The sequence below is a fragment of the Chiloscyllium plagiosum genome, unplaced genomic scaffold, assembly GCF_037043375.1.
Source record: "Chiloscyllium plagiosum isolate Xiang-an unplaced genomic scaffold, Cpla_swu_hap1 HiC_scaffold_49, whole genome shotgun sequence".
In the NCBI taxonomy this organism is placed as follows: domain Eukaryota; kingdom Metazoa; phylum Chordata; class Chondrichthyes; order Orectolobiformes; family Hemiscylliidae; genus Chiloscyllium; species Chiloscyllium plagiosum.
Window position 1 is genome coordinate 13,675,809 of NW_028270187.1, and position 16,828 is coordinate 13,692,636.

Consider the following 16,828-nt stretch of genomic DNA (forward strand, 5'->3'; position numbering starts at 1 on the left):
CCAACGCACACACTGCCCCATACCACCCTCAACATCGCGCTCACCGCCACACACTTCACCACCATCACACACACTGCCCCACACCACTCCCACCGTCATTCTCACCGCCACTCACTCCACCACCATCACACACACTGCCACACATCACTCCCACCATCACGCTCTCCCCCACACACTTCACCACCATCACACACACTGCCCCACACCACCCACACCGTCACGCTCTCCCCCACACACTCCACCACCATCACCCACACTGCCCCACACCACACTCACCGTCACGCTCCCCCCACACACTCCACCACCATCACACACACTGCCCCACACCACTCCCGTCACGCTACCCCCACACACTCCACCACCCTCACGCACACACTGCCCCACACCACCCTCACCGTCACTCTCTCCCCTACACACTCGACCACCATAACACACACTGCCCCACACCACCCCCACCATCACCCACACCACCACACACCCCACCACCATAACACACACTACCCCACACCACCCTCACCGTCACGCTCACCCCTACACACTCCACCACAATTACACACACACTGCCCCACACCACCTCACCGTCATGCTCACCCACACACATTCCACCACCATAACACACACTGCCCCACACCACCCTCACCGTCACGCTCACACCCTAACATGCCACCGACAGGACACACACTGCCCCACACCACCCCCACCGCTACGCTCGCCCCCACACACTCCACCAACATTACACATACTGCCCCACACAACCCCCACCATCACGCTCACACCCCAACACGCAACCGACTGAACACACACTGCCCCACATCATCCCCACCGTCACGCTCACCCCCACACACTCCACCACCATCACACACACTGCCCCACACCACCCTCTCAGTGACGCTCACTCCCACACACTCCACCACACTTACACACACTGCCCCACACCACCCTCGCAGTGACGCTCACTCCCACACACTCCACCACACTTACACACACTGCCCCACACCACCCTCACTGTCAAACGCACCCCTAACACTCAATCACCTTCACGCACACTACCCCACACCACCCCCACCGTCACGCTCTCCCCCACACACTCAATCTCCCTCTCATGAACACTGCCCCACACCATCCTCACCATCATGCTGACCTCCACACACTCCACCATCCTCTCACACACACTGCTCCACACCACCCCCAGCGTCTCGCTCTCCCCCACACACTCCACCACCATCACACACACTGTCCCACACCATTCTCACCGTCACGCTCACCCCCCCACACTCCACCACCATCATACACTCTGCCGCACATCAGCCACACCATCATGACCACCCCCACACACTCCACCACCCTCTCACAGACACTGCCCCACACCACCCTCACCGTCACGCTCTCCCCACACACTCGACAATCCTCACACACACTGCCCCACACCACCCTCACCGTCACGCTCTCCCCCACACACTCCACCACGATCTCACACACTGCTCCACACCACCCTCACCGACACGCTCACAATCACACACTCCACCACCATCACATACACTGCCACACACCACCCACACCATCACGCTCACCCCCACACACTCCACCATCATCACACACACACTGCCCTACACCACAATCAACGTCACGCTCCCCCGCAAACACTCTACCACCAACACGCACACTGCCCCACACTACCCTCACTGTTATGCTCACCCCCACACACTCCACCACCCTCACACACACTGTCCCACACCACTACAACCGTCACGCTCTCCCCTACACACTCCACCAACCTCACACACTGCCCCACGCCACCTCCATCGTCATGCTCACTCCAACACCCTCCATCACCCTCACACACACTGCCCCACACCACCCCCACCATCACGCTTACCACCACACACTTCTCCACCATCACACACACTGCCCCACACCACCCCCACCGTCATGCTCACACCCACACACTCCACCACCCACGCAGACACTGCCCTACACCACACTCACCATCATGCTCACCAGCAGACACTCCACAACCATCACATGCACAGCCCAACAACACCCCCACCATAACTCTCAACCCCACACACTCCACCAACATCTCACATACTGCCCCACACCACCCCCACCATCACGCTCAAGACCACACACTCCACCACCCTCTCTATAGTGCCCTACACCACCTTCACCTCACACTCACTTCACACATTCCACAACCATCACACACTGCCCCACACCAACCCTATTATCACGCTCACCACCACACACTCCACCACCCTCACACCACAGTGCCCAACATGACCCCCACCGTCACACTCACCCTCTCACCCTCCACCACCATCACACACAATACCCCACACCACCCCCACCATCACGCTCACCCACACACAAACCACCACCATAACAAACACTTCCCTCACCACTCTCATTGTCATGCTCACCCCCACCTACTCCAACACCCTCACACATACTTCCCGACACCACCCCCACCATCAAGTTCACATAACCCACACTACACCATCCTCACACATACTGCCCCACAACTCCTGCACTGTCACGCTCACCCCCACACACTCCACCACCATCACACACACTGCCCACACCACTCTCACTGTCACTCTCATCCCTCCACCCTCCACCACCCCACACATGCTCGCCCCCACACACTCCACCTGCTTCACACAAACTACACCACACCACACCCACTGTCACGCCACCTCACTCTCCACCACCATTCTCACACACTGCCCCACACTACCTTCACCGTCATGCTCACCCCCACACACTCCACCACCATCACACACACTGCCCCACACCAACCCTACCGTCACACTCACCCCCACACACTCCACCACCCTCACACGCACTGCCCTACACCACCCCAACGTCACTCGCACCCCCACACACTCCACCACCTTCACACACACTGCCCCACACCACCCTCACCATCACACTCACCCCCACACACTCTACCACTCTCCCACACGCTCCCCTACCGTCAAGTTTACTCTCCCACACAGTCGCCCACCATCACACTCACTCCACCACACAATGCCCCACTGTCATTCTCTCTCACCCTACACAAAGCCTCCCCATCAGACTGAGTCAAGCACACTCTCCCCTACTGTATCGCTCACTCCCCCACTCTCAGCCCACCCTAATTCTCAGACCCCGTGCACTGCCACACTATCATGCTCACTCTCCCACACACTCCCATTGTCCCGTTCACTCCCCTGCACACACCCCCATCGTCACTCTCACTTCCCCACACTCTCCCCCACCGTCACTCTCTCTTCCACATACACTTCCCTACCATCAGGGTCACCCCCTCACACACTCCCTCACCATCGCGCTCACTATCCCTCACACTCCCATTGTCCCGTTCACTGCCCTGCACACGCCCCCATCATCACTCTCACTTCCCCACACTCTCGCCCACCGTCAAGCTCTCTCCCCCACACATTCCCCCACCATGAGGTTCACTCTGTCGCACACTCCCCCATGATCACACTCACTCCCGTACAAATTCCTCCACCATTACACTCACTCACTTGCACACTCCCCCATCGTCACTCTCACTTCCCCACACTGTCCCCCACCATCACACTCTCTCCCCCACACATTCCCCCACCATCAGGCTCACTCCCTCGCACACTCCCCCAGCATCATGCTCACAGGCCCACGCAGTCTCCCTCCATCACACCCCTCACACACCTTAAACTGAGCTCCTTCCTGTGAACACCGACTCAGTTGATCACCTATAAATGGCCTTTAACCCCGTCCCCATTCTATTCCCTGAGTAACAGACAGAATGTCCCACACAATGTGTTCTGTTTGTGATCTCCGGTTGTACCTGTCTCAGCCTACTGTGCCACTCCACCTATTACCCCCTAGTAACGGCTCATGTTCTCATACCCACTATGTCCCGAGCAATGGCGTTTGGCCCAAGCTCCATACTGTTGCCCTGGCAATGGCCTGATATGCCGTCCCAATCTCTGTTCCCTAACATCGGCCTGAAGATCGACAACCCTCTTCTGTTTCGCCAGCACCATAGGATTCGAGGAAGACAGTAACATTGGGAGGTTATGATAGCAAGATGGAGGGAGAGTGAATGAGATTGGGGAAGGCAAGGACAGTGGAATTGAGTGTGCATATGGGAAGAGGAGAGAGAAATAGCAGCGCAGGATGAGAGTGGGAGGGATATATGAAGGAAGAGAGACAAAGGGAGCAAGTTAAATTCTGCTGATAGCCAAGTTGGAGTGGGAGACCCAGAAGGGAATGTAAGGACAGAGGGAGTTAATCCCAGCTCCTGAGCTCAGGGCGCGGTGCCCTCCCCTTCCCTGAGGACCAGGACTTGCGACTGAGTCTGTCTCTCTCCAGCTCAGCTTCTTCAACACAAAGACACACAACAACATCGGTCACTCTGCTGCTCGGCACGCTTTAATGAACATTTTTATTGTTTACAAATGAAAGTGATGGATACAGTCAGTGGGATGGTGCCTTTTCTCACTGGCCCCTGAGTTGTGAGAAACATTGAAATGTTTCCCTGTAACCCACCTGTGGGATAAGGATGGACAAACCAGAGCTACCCTCAGTCTGTTACTATAGCCTCAGGCTTCTCCATCGCTGAAACACTGAACTGAAATGAGAAAATCCCGGATGGATTGATTAATGAGGGAATTTGATGGATGGATGGATTTGGGTGAAGGGATATTTCAGCACATTCTTCAGCTGCTGCCTGAACTTAGTCTGGGTCACGGCATAAATCGCGGTGTTTGTGCAGCAACTGAGGAGCTGCAGCATGAAGCCCAATTCCTGCACAAAGTCATTGATATACACAGACTCATACCCAAAATCATACATCCGAGCCCATATAGAATACAGCATTAATGTTGACCATAACAGGATGAAATTGGCCGAGATCACAAACAGTAAAATGATGGATTTTTTTCGGTTTCTCATTTCTGTGTCAGACTGAGCGTCCCCTTTGGTCTGAGCGCGGAGTCTCCTGCGGGCTCTGCTGGTCACTAAAATGTGTCTGACGGTGAGAATATTGAGCAGCAGAATCAGGAGAAATGGGACACCCGGGGTTAGAATGTTGTGTAGGAACGCGATTGTGACCCAGACATTGGAGAATCGAACAGCGATTGTTACATAACAAAACCAGGGGTCGTTTCCCAGCCAATACCGAGTCGTGAGCATAAAATACCAGAAAATGTTCTTTAAACAGCTCAGCACAGTCACTGCTCCCAGAACCACAGCCGCCGTTTTCTCACTGCAATATTTACTTTTCAGCTTCTGGCAACAAATGGCCACAAACCGATCAAAGGTGAAAGTGACAGTGAACCAGACAGAGCAGTCAGTGGCTGCATAAAGCAGCACGGCGTGGATATTACACACGGGGACGGAGTCCACCAGGAAATAAAACTGTTCCCGATAAACAACGGGAATGTGTCTCAGTATCAGGTCGAGGATAATGACCAGGAGATCCGCCGCTGCCATGACCCCCAGGTAACGTCTGACACATGGAGACAATCCACAATCGTTATAATGCAGGACGTAGATGGTCACTACGTTAACTGTGAGGAAGGAAAACAAACCCATTATCCATCAGCCTGGAGGCAACGGGACCCGTTTGATTGGGGACCCAGTGAGATTTTCAAATGTGTCCCTGTATTCAGGGATTTATTAAAATAATTGGAGCTGGAATAACAAATGTAAGGTCTGAATTACTGACAAAAATGTGACATAAACCACAGGAAACTCTCCCTCCCCAAACACACAGAGACACATCTATAAGGATAGATGGTTCCTAGAACATTCCCACACACTCGATCACTCGAGAGCAGACACAGGTCACTCCTTCCCAGTTCCTAATACAGATGGTGGAAACGTCGCTATCCTGAAGGATTCTCTCCCAGTTTCCTGAAGACAAACGGAGTTTGGGAATTCTATATTTTGGTCTAAATTGTGGTCGACCCTGTGTCGTGGAGAAATGTAAACGCAGGGAAAACGTATTCACTCCCTTAACTGCCTGAGGGGCCTTCGGAACAGTGTCTACTTCTCCCTGGAACGGGATCTCTTCCCTCGGGATCTTATCGTTTGTTCAATTCACTGACGTCCGGCCGTTCACAAACAATGTCAGGGACAGAACGTTCCGGGGAATATCCGTTATAGAATGTTGGGGACAGAACGTTCCGGGGAATGTCAGTTATAGAATGTTGGGGACAGAACGTTCCGGGGAATGTCGGTTATAGAATGTTGGGGACAGAACTTTCCGGGGAATGTCAGTTATAGAATGTCGGGGACAGAACGTTCCGGGGAATGTCAGTGATAGAATGTTGGGGACAGAACGTTCCGGGGAATGTCGGTTATAGAATGTCAGGGATAGAACGTTCCGGGGAATGTCAGTTATAGAATGTTGGGGACAGAACGTTCTGGGGAATGTCAGTTATAGAATGTTGGGGACAGAACGTTCCGGGGAATGTCAATTATAGAATATCAGGGATAGAACGTTCCGGGGAATATCAGTTATAGAATGTCGGGGACAGAACGTTCCTTGACCTGTCCATCACCTTCTCCCCTTACCCACCCCACCAACATGATGTTCTGACCCTGGGCACACTGTAACATTAATGGGGTGAGAGACGGAGGGTCCAATCACAGGAATGGGTACTAAAGGCATCGCCAGATCAGCTGAAATGGTTAGATATACCACATTCTCAACCCACCTCCCAGAACCAGCCCAGACACCATACACCCAGGGGAGATATCTGTTCACCGTGGAACACTGTGCAGACCAGGCCACTGTACCGCTCAGTACAAACCAGCAATCTGTCCAGATTCATCCATTGCACTGGTCAATACAATACAGCGATCTGGCCAGAATGGAACACTGCACCAATCAGTTCAGGGCATTGATCTATAAACCCTGACTAGATATCTGTACAACACCGGAAGCTGTGCAGACCACAGCAGTGCATTGATCGATAACCCCGGACTAGATATCTGTCCAGCACTGGGAGATGTGCAGACCACAGCAGGGCATTGATCGATAACCCCGGACTAGATATCTGTCCAGCACTGGGAGCTGTGCAGACCACAGCAGGGCATTGACCTATAACCCCGGACTAGATATCTGTCCAGCATGGGGAGCTGTGCAGACCAACCCGTGCATTGATCTATAAACCCGGACTAGATATCTGTCCAGCACGGGGAGCTGTGCCGACCACGGCAGTGCATTGATCTATAACCCCGAACTAGATATCTGTCCAGCACCGAGAGCTGTGCAGACCACAGCAGTGCATTGATCCATAACCCCGGACTAGATATCTGTCCAGCACCGAGAGCTGTGCAGACCACAGCAGTGCATTGTTCTAAAAACCCGGACAAGATACCTGTCCATCACGGGGAGCTGTGCAGACCACAGCAGGGCATTGATCTATAACCCCGGACTAGATATCTGTCCAACACGGGGAGCTGTGCAGACCACAGCAGGGCACTAATGTGTGAACCTGAAACAAATATCCATCCAGCCTAAGGAGCTACACAAACCACATCATTGCATTATCTATAAACCTCAACCAGATAGTCTGACCAGCACAGGCAACTGTTCTTTGATCACCCGTGAATTAATCTGTAAACCAGGAGCAGTTACCCTCCCAGCATGTAGGACTGTGTACCCCACCCCAGTGCATTGCTCAGTAACAATGTGTTAGATCCCTGCGCAGTATGGGGAACCTTGCAGCCCGGGGTGGAAGTGACAGGATGTGCAGCTCCCACCCATTTCCAGCTCAATATCTCCATTGTGCCCTGACAAGGGGGTGCTGTGGGTGTGAACATCACTGTCAGAGAGAGATGGCGGGGGAATCAGTTTAAATACCACCACATGGGAGGGGTTTGGGTATAGATAGAGAGGGGGAGACTGAGAGACAGTGTCATGGAAGGATGTGTTCCCAGGTTTCAGAATGCTGAAATGTCGGCACTTCGATAACATCCTGTAACATGAACCTGTCTTCCCAGAAAAGATGGTTAAAAGGGATATTGGTGTGAGATCAGATGAGCATTTGTTCTGCATCTTTGTAACTGGAATTAGTTTCAACAGAATCTATGACTCATTGGGCAGATTCTAACAATAATTTATCTTTGTTTGATTTTCCTTGAGTGTGACAGAGGGATCGTCCGCACGAGGCTGAGCTAGTTTTCTGGTGCTATCTTATCGAATTCACCTCATTAACTACCCAGCCCACCCCATGGTGTCCCTCTCATTCAATACCAGCCTGATTCTCCCACCCATCATGATTGGAGGTACTCACCATCGCTTGGGTGCCCCTGGATATTCCGTGATCCCAGGCACTGGTGCCATCTTTAAAAGGCCAATGGGCACACGGTTGAGCTTTCTCAGTAAGGAGCTGCCCTGCACAGTTTACCCCGATCATGGCAGATAAGGGGCAATTACACCACATTTTGTCGACAGGGGCACGGAGGTCCTGGTGGATGGGCTAGTACAAAGGGGGGGCATTCTCTTCCCAGAAGGGGCCACACCACCAGACCCACCGAACATGATCTGAGCTCACCACCCAGCTCAGTGCAGTATCTGCAGTCTGAAGAAATGTCCAGCAATACAAGACAAACATCAATAACCTTCCCCGCTCTGTCAGGATAAGGGTCACCGTATTCTCTCTGCTCCCTCACATTCACTGTATATCTGTTATAGCACCGACCCCCAAACAAGGCTCATGGTCCATCACTCTCACGACTGCATGCAGCACATTCCCCCTTTCTGACTCTGTCTCTGTCTCTCTCTCTCTCTCTCTGTCTCTCTCTCCCTCCACTTTACCCCGCTCCACTAATAACACTGCATGGATACAACACTGTGGACTGACTCCCTCCGAACACCTCACCATGACCATATCCCCCACCTACACCAGCACTAAGAGCAAGGCCACCCACTCCCAACTCCTTCTCTCCCTCCCTTTCTCCCATTCCAGGAGAAACAGCGTGGAATAGGACAGGAAGGGCTTATTCGGGTGGTGGAGGGCCCGATATCGGTTCCGTCACCCCTCCCCCTGCCATGTGGGGAGGACCCTGGTACGAGCCGGAGAGGAGAGGGACACCTCGTGTGGGGATTCTGAAACATCCACGTTCCACAGACCGAGTAAGGTGCAATGTTTAGTGAAGGGCAATTCTCACTTTAAACCCACTGACAGCTCCGTTTCCCCCCGGCACAAATTAGAAGCCGTGGCCCTGATGCCATCTCCCTTTTGTGTCGAGCTGGTACAAATGGAATCCCCACGGTCTCGGTGGGCAGGAGGGTGGGCTCAAATCACATCGTCACCACCACCTCCAGGAAGGGAGCACGGAAACTCCCTCCTACACCTCCCCCTGTAAACAGCTCAGATACTGAAACTAATCTGTGATAGTTACTGCTCTCCCCACTTGTCCTGATATTTTCAACAATCTGTGCTCATATACACCCAGCGCTCTCTGTTCCTGCAGCTGCATTATAAAGGCACAGTCTGTTTTAAACTGTCTTTCATTATCTTTCCTAACAAAATGCATCACCTCACACTGCTCTGCATTGATCCCCATCTGCCATCAACCTGAACACAACACCAACGTGTGATTGTCCTGTTACAGTTCCACACTCTCCTCCATAGAATTCAGAGTTCTTCCAGGTTCGGTGCCATCTACAAACATTGAGATTGTTATAGCGTCTCAGTCCCCATGAAACAACTGAAATCCTGCCCCATATACACGAGTGTGAGCAAGTGAAATACTGATATTTTCCTATTGACAAAGTCGAATAATGGCATGCTGTGAATGGAGCAACAAAAGTCCTGACACACACCAGACGGAGCAAATGAAATATTGACAAACCACAGAGCAAAAGAAATCCGGATAGGTCCCACTTATCGATATTCATCAGGGTATAATGTGATGAAATTGAAAGTGTGTACTATACCTTCAAGAGAGAGGGAATGCTGTTCTGAACTGAGAGCTTACAAGCACCTGTGGTATGAGAGGATGGCAGACCCAGAAACAGTATATTGATATAGAGCTGGTGTCGGGTAATAAGCAGTTAAGAGAAAGGGGGTCTCAGTGTTGTGAATAGTTGATGTAAAATGTTCACTTTCAGAGTGAAAAAATAAATTGATGTTTTTATTTAAACAGTGGAATTTAGCAGATCTGTCCCTCATATTTTAACAGCTTACGAGGCGAATTGAGTATTTCTTTATGTTTCATTTAAGTTAGCAGATGAGCTTCACGCCGTGCCCTAACCATTACCGTGTGTGTACCGTGTGTGTCCCTGTGTGGGGCAGGTCTGGCAGTCTCTGTGGTGTTTAAAGTGATGCAATGCCACCCTCTGCTGGCCTCCCCACGCCACTGCACAGGCATTGGCAGAGGGATTCATTCAGAGAGGGGGAGGGAGAGGGCAGCTGCTCACAGCACCATCCAAACTGATGTCTTATCCATGTACTGATCTAAATGTCCTTTAAACATTGTAACTGTCCCTGCTTTCACCACTTCCTCTGGAAGTTCATTCCACACACAAGCCAGCTTCTGTCTGAAATAATTACCTCTCATGACTTTTGTAAATCTTTTTTTCCTCACACCTTAAAAATCCCTCAGTTTTGAATCCTCAACTCTAGAGAAAAGACATCAGCCCTTCAGCTTCTCTGTAACCCGCATTATTTTATAAACCTCTGTAAAGTTACTGCTTAATCTCATATTCTTCAGTGAAAAGAAGTCCCAGCCGATCCAGCCTCGCCTGATAGCTCAGTCCCTCCTTTCCCAGAAACATCCAGGTTAATCTCTTCTCAATCCTCTCCAGTTTAATAATATCAACGTCAGTAATATCAAAGTGAATAGTCAAGATATTTTCTAAGGGTACGGGGAGTCCAAAACTAGAGGACATAGGCTTAAGGTGAGAGGGGAACATTTAAAAGTGACCTAAGGGGCAGCTTTTTCACCCAGAGGGTGGTGTGCCTATGGAATAAGCGGGCAGGGTAACCAGGCAGGAAACAGTATTCCAGAAGTGGTCTCACCAATATAATGTACAACCTCAACATGACGTCCCAATTCTGATACTCAAAGGTCTGCCCAATGAAGACAAGTGTGTTAAACACATTGTTAACCACACTATCTATATGAGATGCAAATTTTAACGAATTAAACCTGACGGCCGAGGTCTCTGTACTACAACACTGCCAAAGGCTCTACTTTTAATTGTATAGGTCCTGCTGTTGTTTGATTTACCAAATCCAATACCTCGCATTAATCCAAACTAAACTCCATCAGCCACCCCTCAGCCCAGTGAGTGATATTACTGTCACCTCACCCTCCCCCTTCAATTTTAAAATGCCCATCTGTCTCCAGGATGCCTACACACTCCGGCCTTGATTTTCACGAAGACCCTGAGCTTGGGATGCCTTGTATGGTAGGGGGAGGAGGGACAGATTGCAGACACAGTCAGTGGGGAGGGAAGGCTGTACAGTAATCAGCGGCCTGGTGTCATTTCATGGTTTTAGGAAGAGGGGAGTCGCACGTGAGAGTTGGGTAAGAGTGATCGGTGTTTTGGGGTAAGAAATTAAGCTCTTCCTTCGTCTCTGGTGTTCAGTAATAAATATCTATTTGAGACCCTACATTGGGCAGAGTATGTCTGCAGGATTTCTTTCCTTAATATTGCAGACTACAGATAATAGCAATTAAAGATGTTTATAGTTAATTTCGATGGCACAGCACGTACACTCAATATCCTACAGTTGAGACAAATATCTTGCATTTGTTTAATAATACAAAGTGTTGTTTGTAATTCAGTAATGGTAATCTGATTATAATAAATCCACACCAAGCTGAAAGTGGGCACTAAAATATGACCCTAAAACTGGGCATGGTAGTGTGGAGGGTAGTGTCCCTGTCTCTGAGCCAGAGCTCTGGATTTGATTCCAATTCCTGAACTTGTGTGGTAGTGTTCCTAGCTCTGGGCTAGAAGGCCTGGATTGAAGTCCTGCCTGTTGCAGAGGTATGTCCCAGCATGTCAGAACAGGCTGATGAACAAACACACAGGAGAATAATGTGACAGATTTATGGGTATTGCTGAGTGATGCTAGTATCCCTACCTCCGGGCACAAAGGTCCAGGCGTAAAGACCACAGAAGTGTCTCAGGATACATCTGAACAAACTGATTAAAATGGATTTAGAATTGTGACTTGATGGAGAAAGAAGAGGTGTCAGTATTGCAGTTCAGAATTTAGGCCCAGGATGACTGAAAATACAGCCCAGTCGTGTTGATAGGGGTCACATTTTGCAGCAGTAATGGTTTATAAAATCAAAATGGCCATGGATAGGGTGAGTAGTCAGGGGTTTTCCCCAAGTTAGGGGCGTCCAAAACTAGAGGGCATTGGTGGAAAGTGAGAGGGGAAAGGTTTTGATGAGGCCTAAGGGGCACCATTTCACATAGAGGGTGGTGTGCGTATGGAATGAGCTGTCAGAGGAAGTGGTGGAGGCTGGTACAACTACAGCATCTGGGTACTGAGAGACCTGGCGAGCTTTTCCAGCAATTTCTGTATTTTTAAAAAAAATGCATTCAGTTTAACACAGGCATTCTGAATAAATTAAACATTTTTATTTTCTAATGATGCAGGGACATATAACCATATCTTCAAATTGACCAAGACCATTTTCTGCGAAGGGTATGGGTCTGCGTATGACAGCAGCAATGATGCAACTACATGGAACAGGGAATGTGCTGGAGACATAGTTTGGACAATGTACAAGGAGACCTCACATGGTCCAGTTTGGGAGAGGATGACATTACTGTGAGATTCAGCTCAGAGAGGGAGAAAATGTAATCTGCCCCAGAAGGAATGGCCTCTTGCACTCTCTCTCCTTCATTGTTCCTCGTCACAGCAATGCGTGCAAGCTAAAAAAAAAAACAAGTCTACAGTCATTGTTACCATTCTTATTTTTATGGAATCCCTGCAGTGTTGAAACAGGTCCTTCGGCCCAACAGGTCCATACCAAACATCCCAACCCATTTCTCTATATTTACCCCTGACTATTGCACATAACCTAGAAATCCCTGAACACTACAGACAATTTGGCATGACCAACCACCTAACCTACACAGTTTGAGCTATGGTAGGGAACTAGATCACCCATTAGAAGCTCACACAGACAAGGGGAGAATGTGCAAACTCCACACAGACAGTCACCCAAGGCTGGAATCGAACCCAAGTCCCTGGTGCTGTGAGGCAGCAGTGCTAACCACCGTGCTACCCTTTGGATAACCCCTAACCAGAATTCACTGGAATCTACTCACTGCCTAAAGCAAAGGGAATCCAGCCAAATCCAAACTCTCCCAGGATGAAATCCCATTGCTAGCAGCTTGTGTGAGTACAATATCTTCCGAAGCAGAATAACGTTTTGGACAATCTCACAATTTTTCCTTTGTCATGAGTTCCAATAATATTTGCACCAAGTTCTTTCAAGTTAAAATTGCAGAAATTGTGTGTGTGTGTGTTTTTAGAAAGTGAAATATTGATTATATATATTTGCAATACCCAAACAGTTTGCCGTTCATCTTTTCATCATAGTTTGAGTAACATTGCTCTGGATCATAAACGTGTTATTTTAGCAGATTAAAGAAACTAGCCTGACTTGTTCCTAAAACTGACCCTGACCCAGTCTGAGACCGATATCATCGGCAATATCACCAACCTGGTTACATTTAACATTTGTTGTGAGCAGTGGAGGAGTGGGACTAGAAAATGAAACAGTGACACAAAAAGCCGGCGAACTATAGACCGATGAGCTTGATGTCGGTGGTGGGTAAGTTGTTGGAGGGGATTCTGAGGGATAGCATTTACATACATTTGGGAAGGCAAGGGCTGATCGGAGTAGACAACATGGCTTTCTGCATGGGAAATCATGTCTCATTAATTTGGTTGAGTTTTTTGAAGAGGTGACAAAGAAGATTGATGAAGGCAGTTTGGTCGACATTGTCTATATGGACTTCCGCAGGGTGTTCTTTTAAAGAACAAAGACCAAAGAAAATTTACAGCCCAGGAACAAGTCCTTCGCCCTCCAAGCCTGAACCGATCCAAATGTACTGTCTAAATCTGTCGGTCAATTCCTAAGCATCTGTCTTCCTCTGCTCCCCACCTACTCATGCATCTTTCCAGACGCATCTTAAATGAATCGACCGTGCCTGCCTCTACCACCTCTGCTAGCAACGCGTTCCAAACGCCCACCACCATCTGTGTGAAGTACTGACCGCGTGTATCCCCCTTAAACTTTCCACCTCTCACTTTGAAAGCACGACCCCTCGTTATTGAATCCTTAACCTGAGAAAAAGCTTGTCTCTATCCACCCTGGCTCTCCCCTTCATGATTTTGCAAACCTAAATCAGGGCCCCCCTCAATCTTCTTTTTTTCAGTGAAAATAAACCTAACCTTCCCAGCCTGTCTTCATAGCTAGTATTTCATTCTGATTGGTAGACAGATTAGTAATTTTCAATCACATAAGTTACAGAAGAAGCTAGTCACAAATGGCTTGAATGAAGAGGGATATTTTTCAGCCTGGAGGCTTGTGAGCAGCAGTGTGCTGCAAGAATCAGTGCTGAGTTCACTGCATTTCATCATTTATGTAAAGGATTTAGATGTGAATATTGGGGCAATAGTTAGTAAGTTTACAGATGACATCAGAAAGGTGGTGTCGAAGATTATCTCAGAGTACAACAAGATCGCAATTAGATGGGACAGAGACAAGGAGTAACAGATGAAGTTTAATTTAGATAAATATGAAGCTTTGCATTTTGGGAAGGCAAATCAGGGCAGACATTATATACTTCATGGTCAGGTCCTGGGGCATGTGGTGAAACAAAGGGGCATAGTCTGCAGATGCATTGTTCTTTGAAAGTGGAGTCGCAGGTAGACAGTATGGTGCAGAGCATATTTGGCACGTTTGCCTTAATCAGTCAGAGCATTGAATATAGGAGTTGTGGTGGTATGTTGTATCTGTACAGGACGTTGGTGAGGCCACTTTAAGAATACTGTGTACAACTCGGTTTTCTGCAGAAATGACTTAAATGGATGTACCAGGAGCTTTGGGGGAGGTTGATTAGGTTGAGGTGTTGCCCCCTGGAGTGTCAGAGGCTGAAGGGTGACATTATAGAGGTTTATAAAACCATCAGGGGCATGGATATTCTGAACAGCCACGTTCTGTTCTCCAGCATAGGGGAGTCCAGAACAAGAGAGCATAGGTTGAAAGGGAGAGGGCGAATGATTTAGAAGGTACCTGAAGATAAATGTTTCACACAGAGAGTGGTGTGTGTACAGAAAGTGCTGTCAGAGGAAGTGGTGAAGGCGGTTACAATCGCACATTTAAAAAGTATCTGAAAGAGGAGGGATATTGGCCAAATGCTGGCAAATGGGACTGGATCAGATTTGATATCTGATCGAAGTGAACAGATTGGACTAACGGGTCTGCTTTCGTTCTGCATGACACTCTGGTTCTATAAGAGGGATAATGAAAAATTCTGTAAGGTCCTTTCAAGTCGTACTTCTCTTCTCTGGAAGCTTATCGTGACTCTATGTTTACATTGATTGAAAGCTGCATTAGTTAAATATTTGACAAAGAAGTGAGTCATGGATAATGGGATACAGACAGGAAGGTGGGGCTGAGACCCCAACCTAATCAGCCACAATCTTACTGCCTGGTGGAGAAGGCTCAAAGTATCTCATCATCCTGCTCCTCAGTCCCATATTCCTGTATTCCATTCAGCCCCTCATACCTGCTAGACAGGAACAGTTGGAGGCCACTTACTCCTATAACCTGGTGAACAGAAACAGAGGAGACCATTCATTCCCTCAAGACTGTCACACGCGCTTTGAGGTGATTTGGGAAATGTAATTGGAAAATCCAGGCTGGGAAAGAAAGAGGCCCCTCATCTCTCTTTAGAAAGCTTCCCCTATCTGCAGCTTGTGTTCCATTTGTTGATCATGTTGTAGACCCAGATTCACTGTGAATACAGCCCCCATACCTCACCCAGAGATGGCTCACAAAATCATCTGGTTTCCCTGACTGCAATATGCAATACCAGAACATTCATAAAAATAACACCCACTAACTTTCCAAATAACAGAATGTGAGAACATCAGAAACAGGGGCATGTCGTTCACTCCCCAAACCTGCCTTGCCCTTCACTAAGATAATGGCTGATCTGCTCCTGGACCCAAATCCTCTTTCATACCCAATTCTTCATAGCCCTCAACTCTCTGACAGGTCAATATCCATCTATTTCCTCTTCAAATACTTTCAGTTATCTAGCTCCCCGAACACTCTTGAGAAGAGAAATCCTGACATTCAATCCCACCTGTTTGAAGAAAACTCTTGCTGCACCTATATCATGGCCTATTGATGCGAACAAAAGAGGTTGAGACAAGTGTTCAGGTAAAAATGACTGGCCCTGATATCAAGGCAATGGTTGACTTCTGTTGACATCAAGAAGCTGGACCTAATGGGAATCAGAGTAAAATCTCCAGTATTTGGTGTCAAACATGGCACAAAGGGAGATGTTTATCATCTCCGTCCTGGGTCACCTCTGAGGGAGATCCTCAGGGTAGCTTCCTCTTCACAAACATCTTTCGCTGCTTCATCAATGTCTCCCTACCCTCACCCTCCCCACCATAAGAACAAAAGTGGGGATGGTCGCTGAAGATTCCACAATGTTCAGAACATTTTGTCCCCCGTCAGCTCCTGAACTGGTCTGTGTTCACGGGCAGCAAGACCCAGGTTCCATTCAGGCTTGTGCTCTTAAAGTATCAGTAACATTCATGTAACAGCA

General features: G+C 49.0%; 1 protein-coding gene across 1 annotated transcript in view; it reads right to left on the reverse strand.

Annotated features, from left to right (window-relative positions):
* Nucleotides 1-4,647: 4,647 nt before the first annotated feature.
* The window catches only part of LOC148135610 (putative G protein-coupled receptor 139), a 152,792-nt gene continuing 140,611 nt past the window's right edge, over nt 4,648-16,828 (reverse strand). The window contains exon 2 of the mRNA XM_087984608.1: nt 4,648-5,558. Coding sequence (XP_087840734.1) covers nt 4,648-5,558 — 911 coding nt within the window. The remainder of the gene's footprint in view (nt 5,559-16,828) is intronic.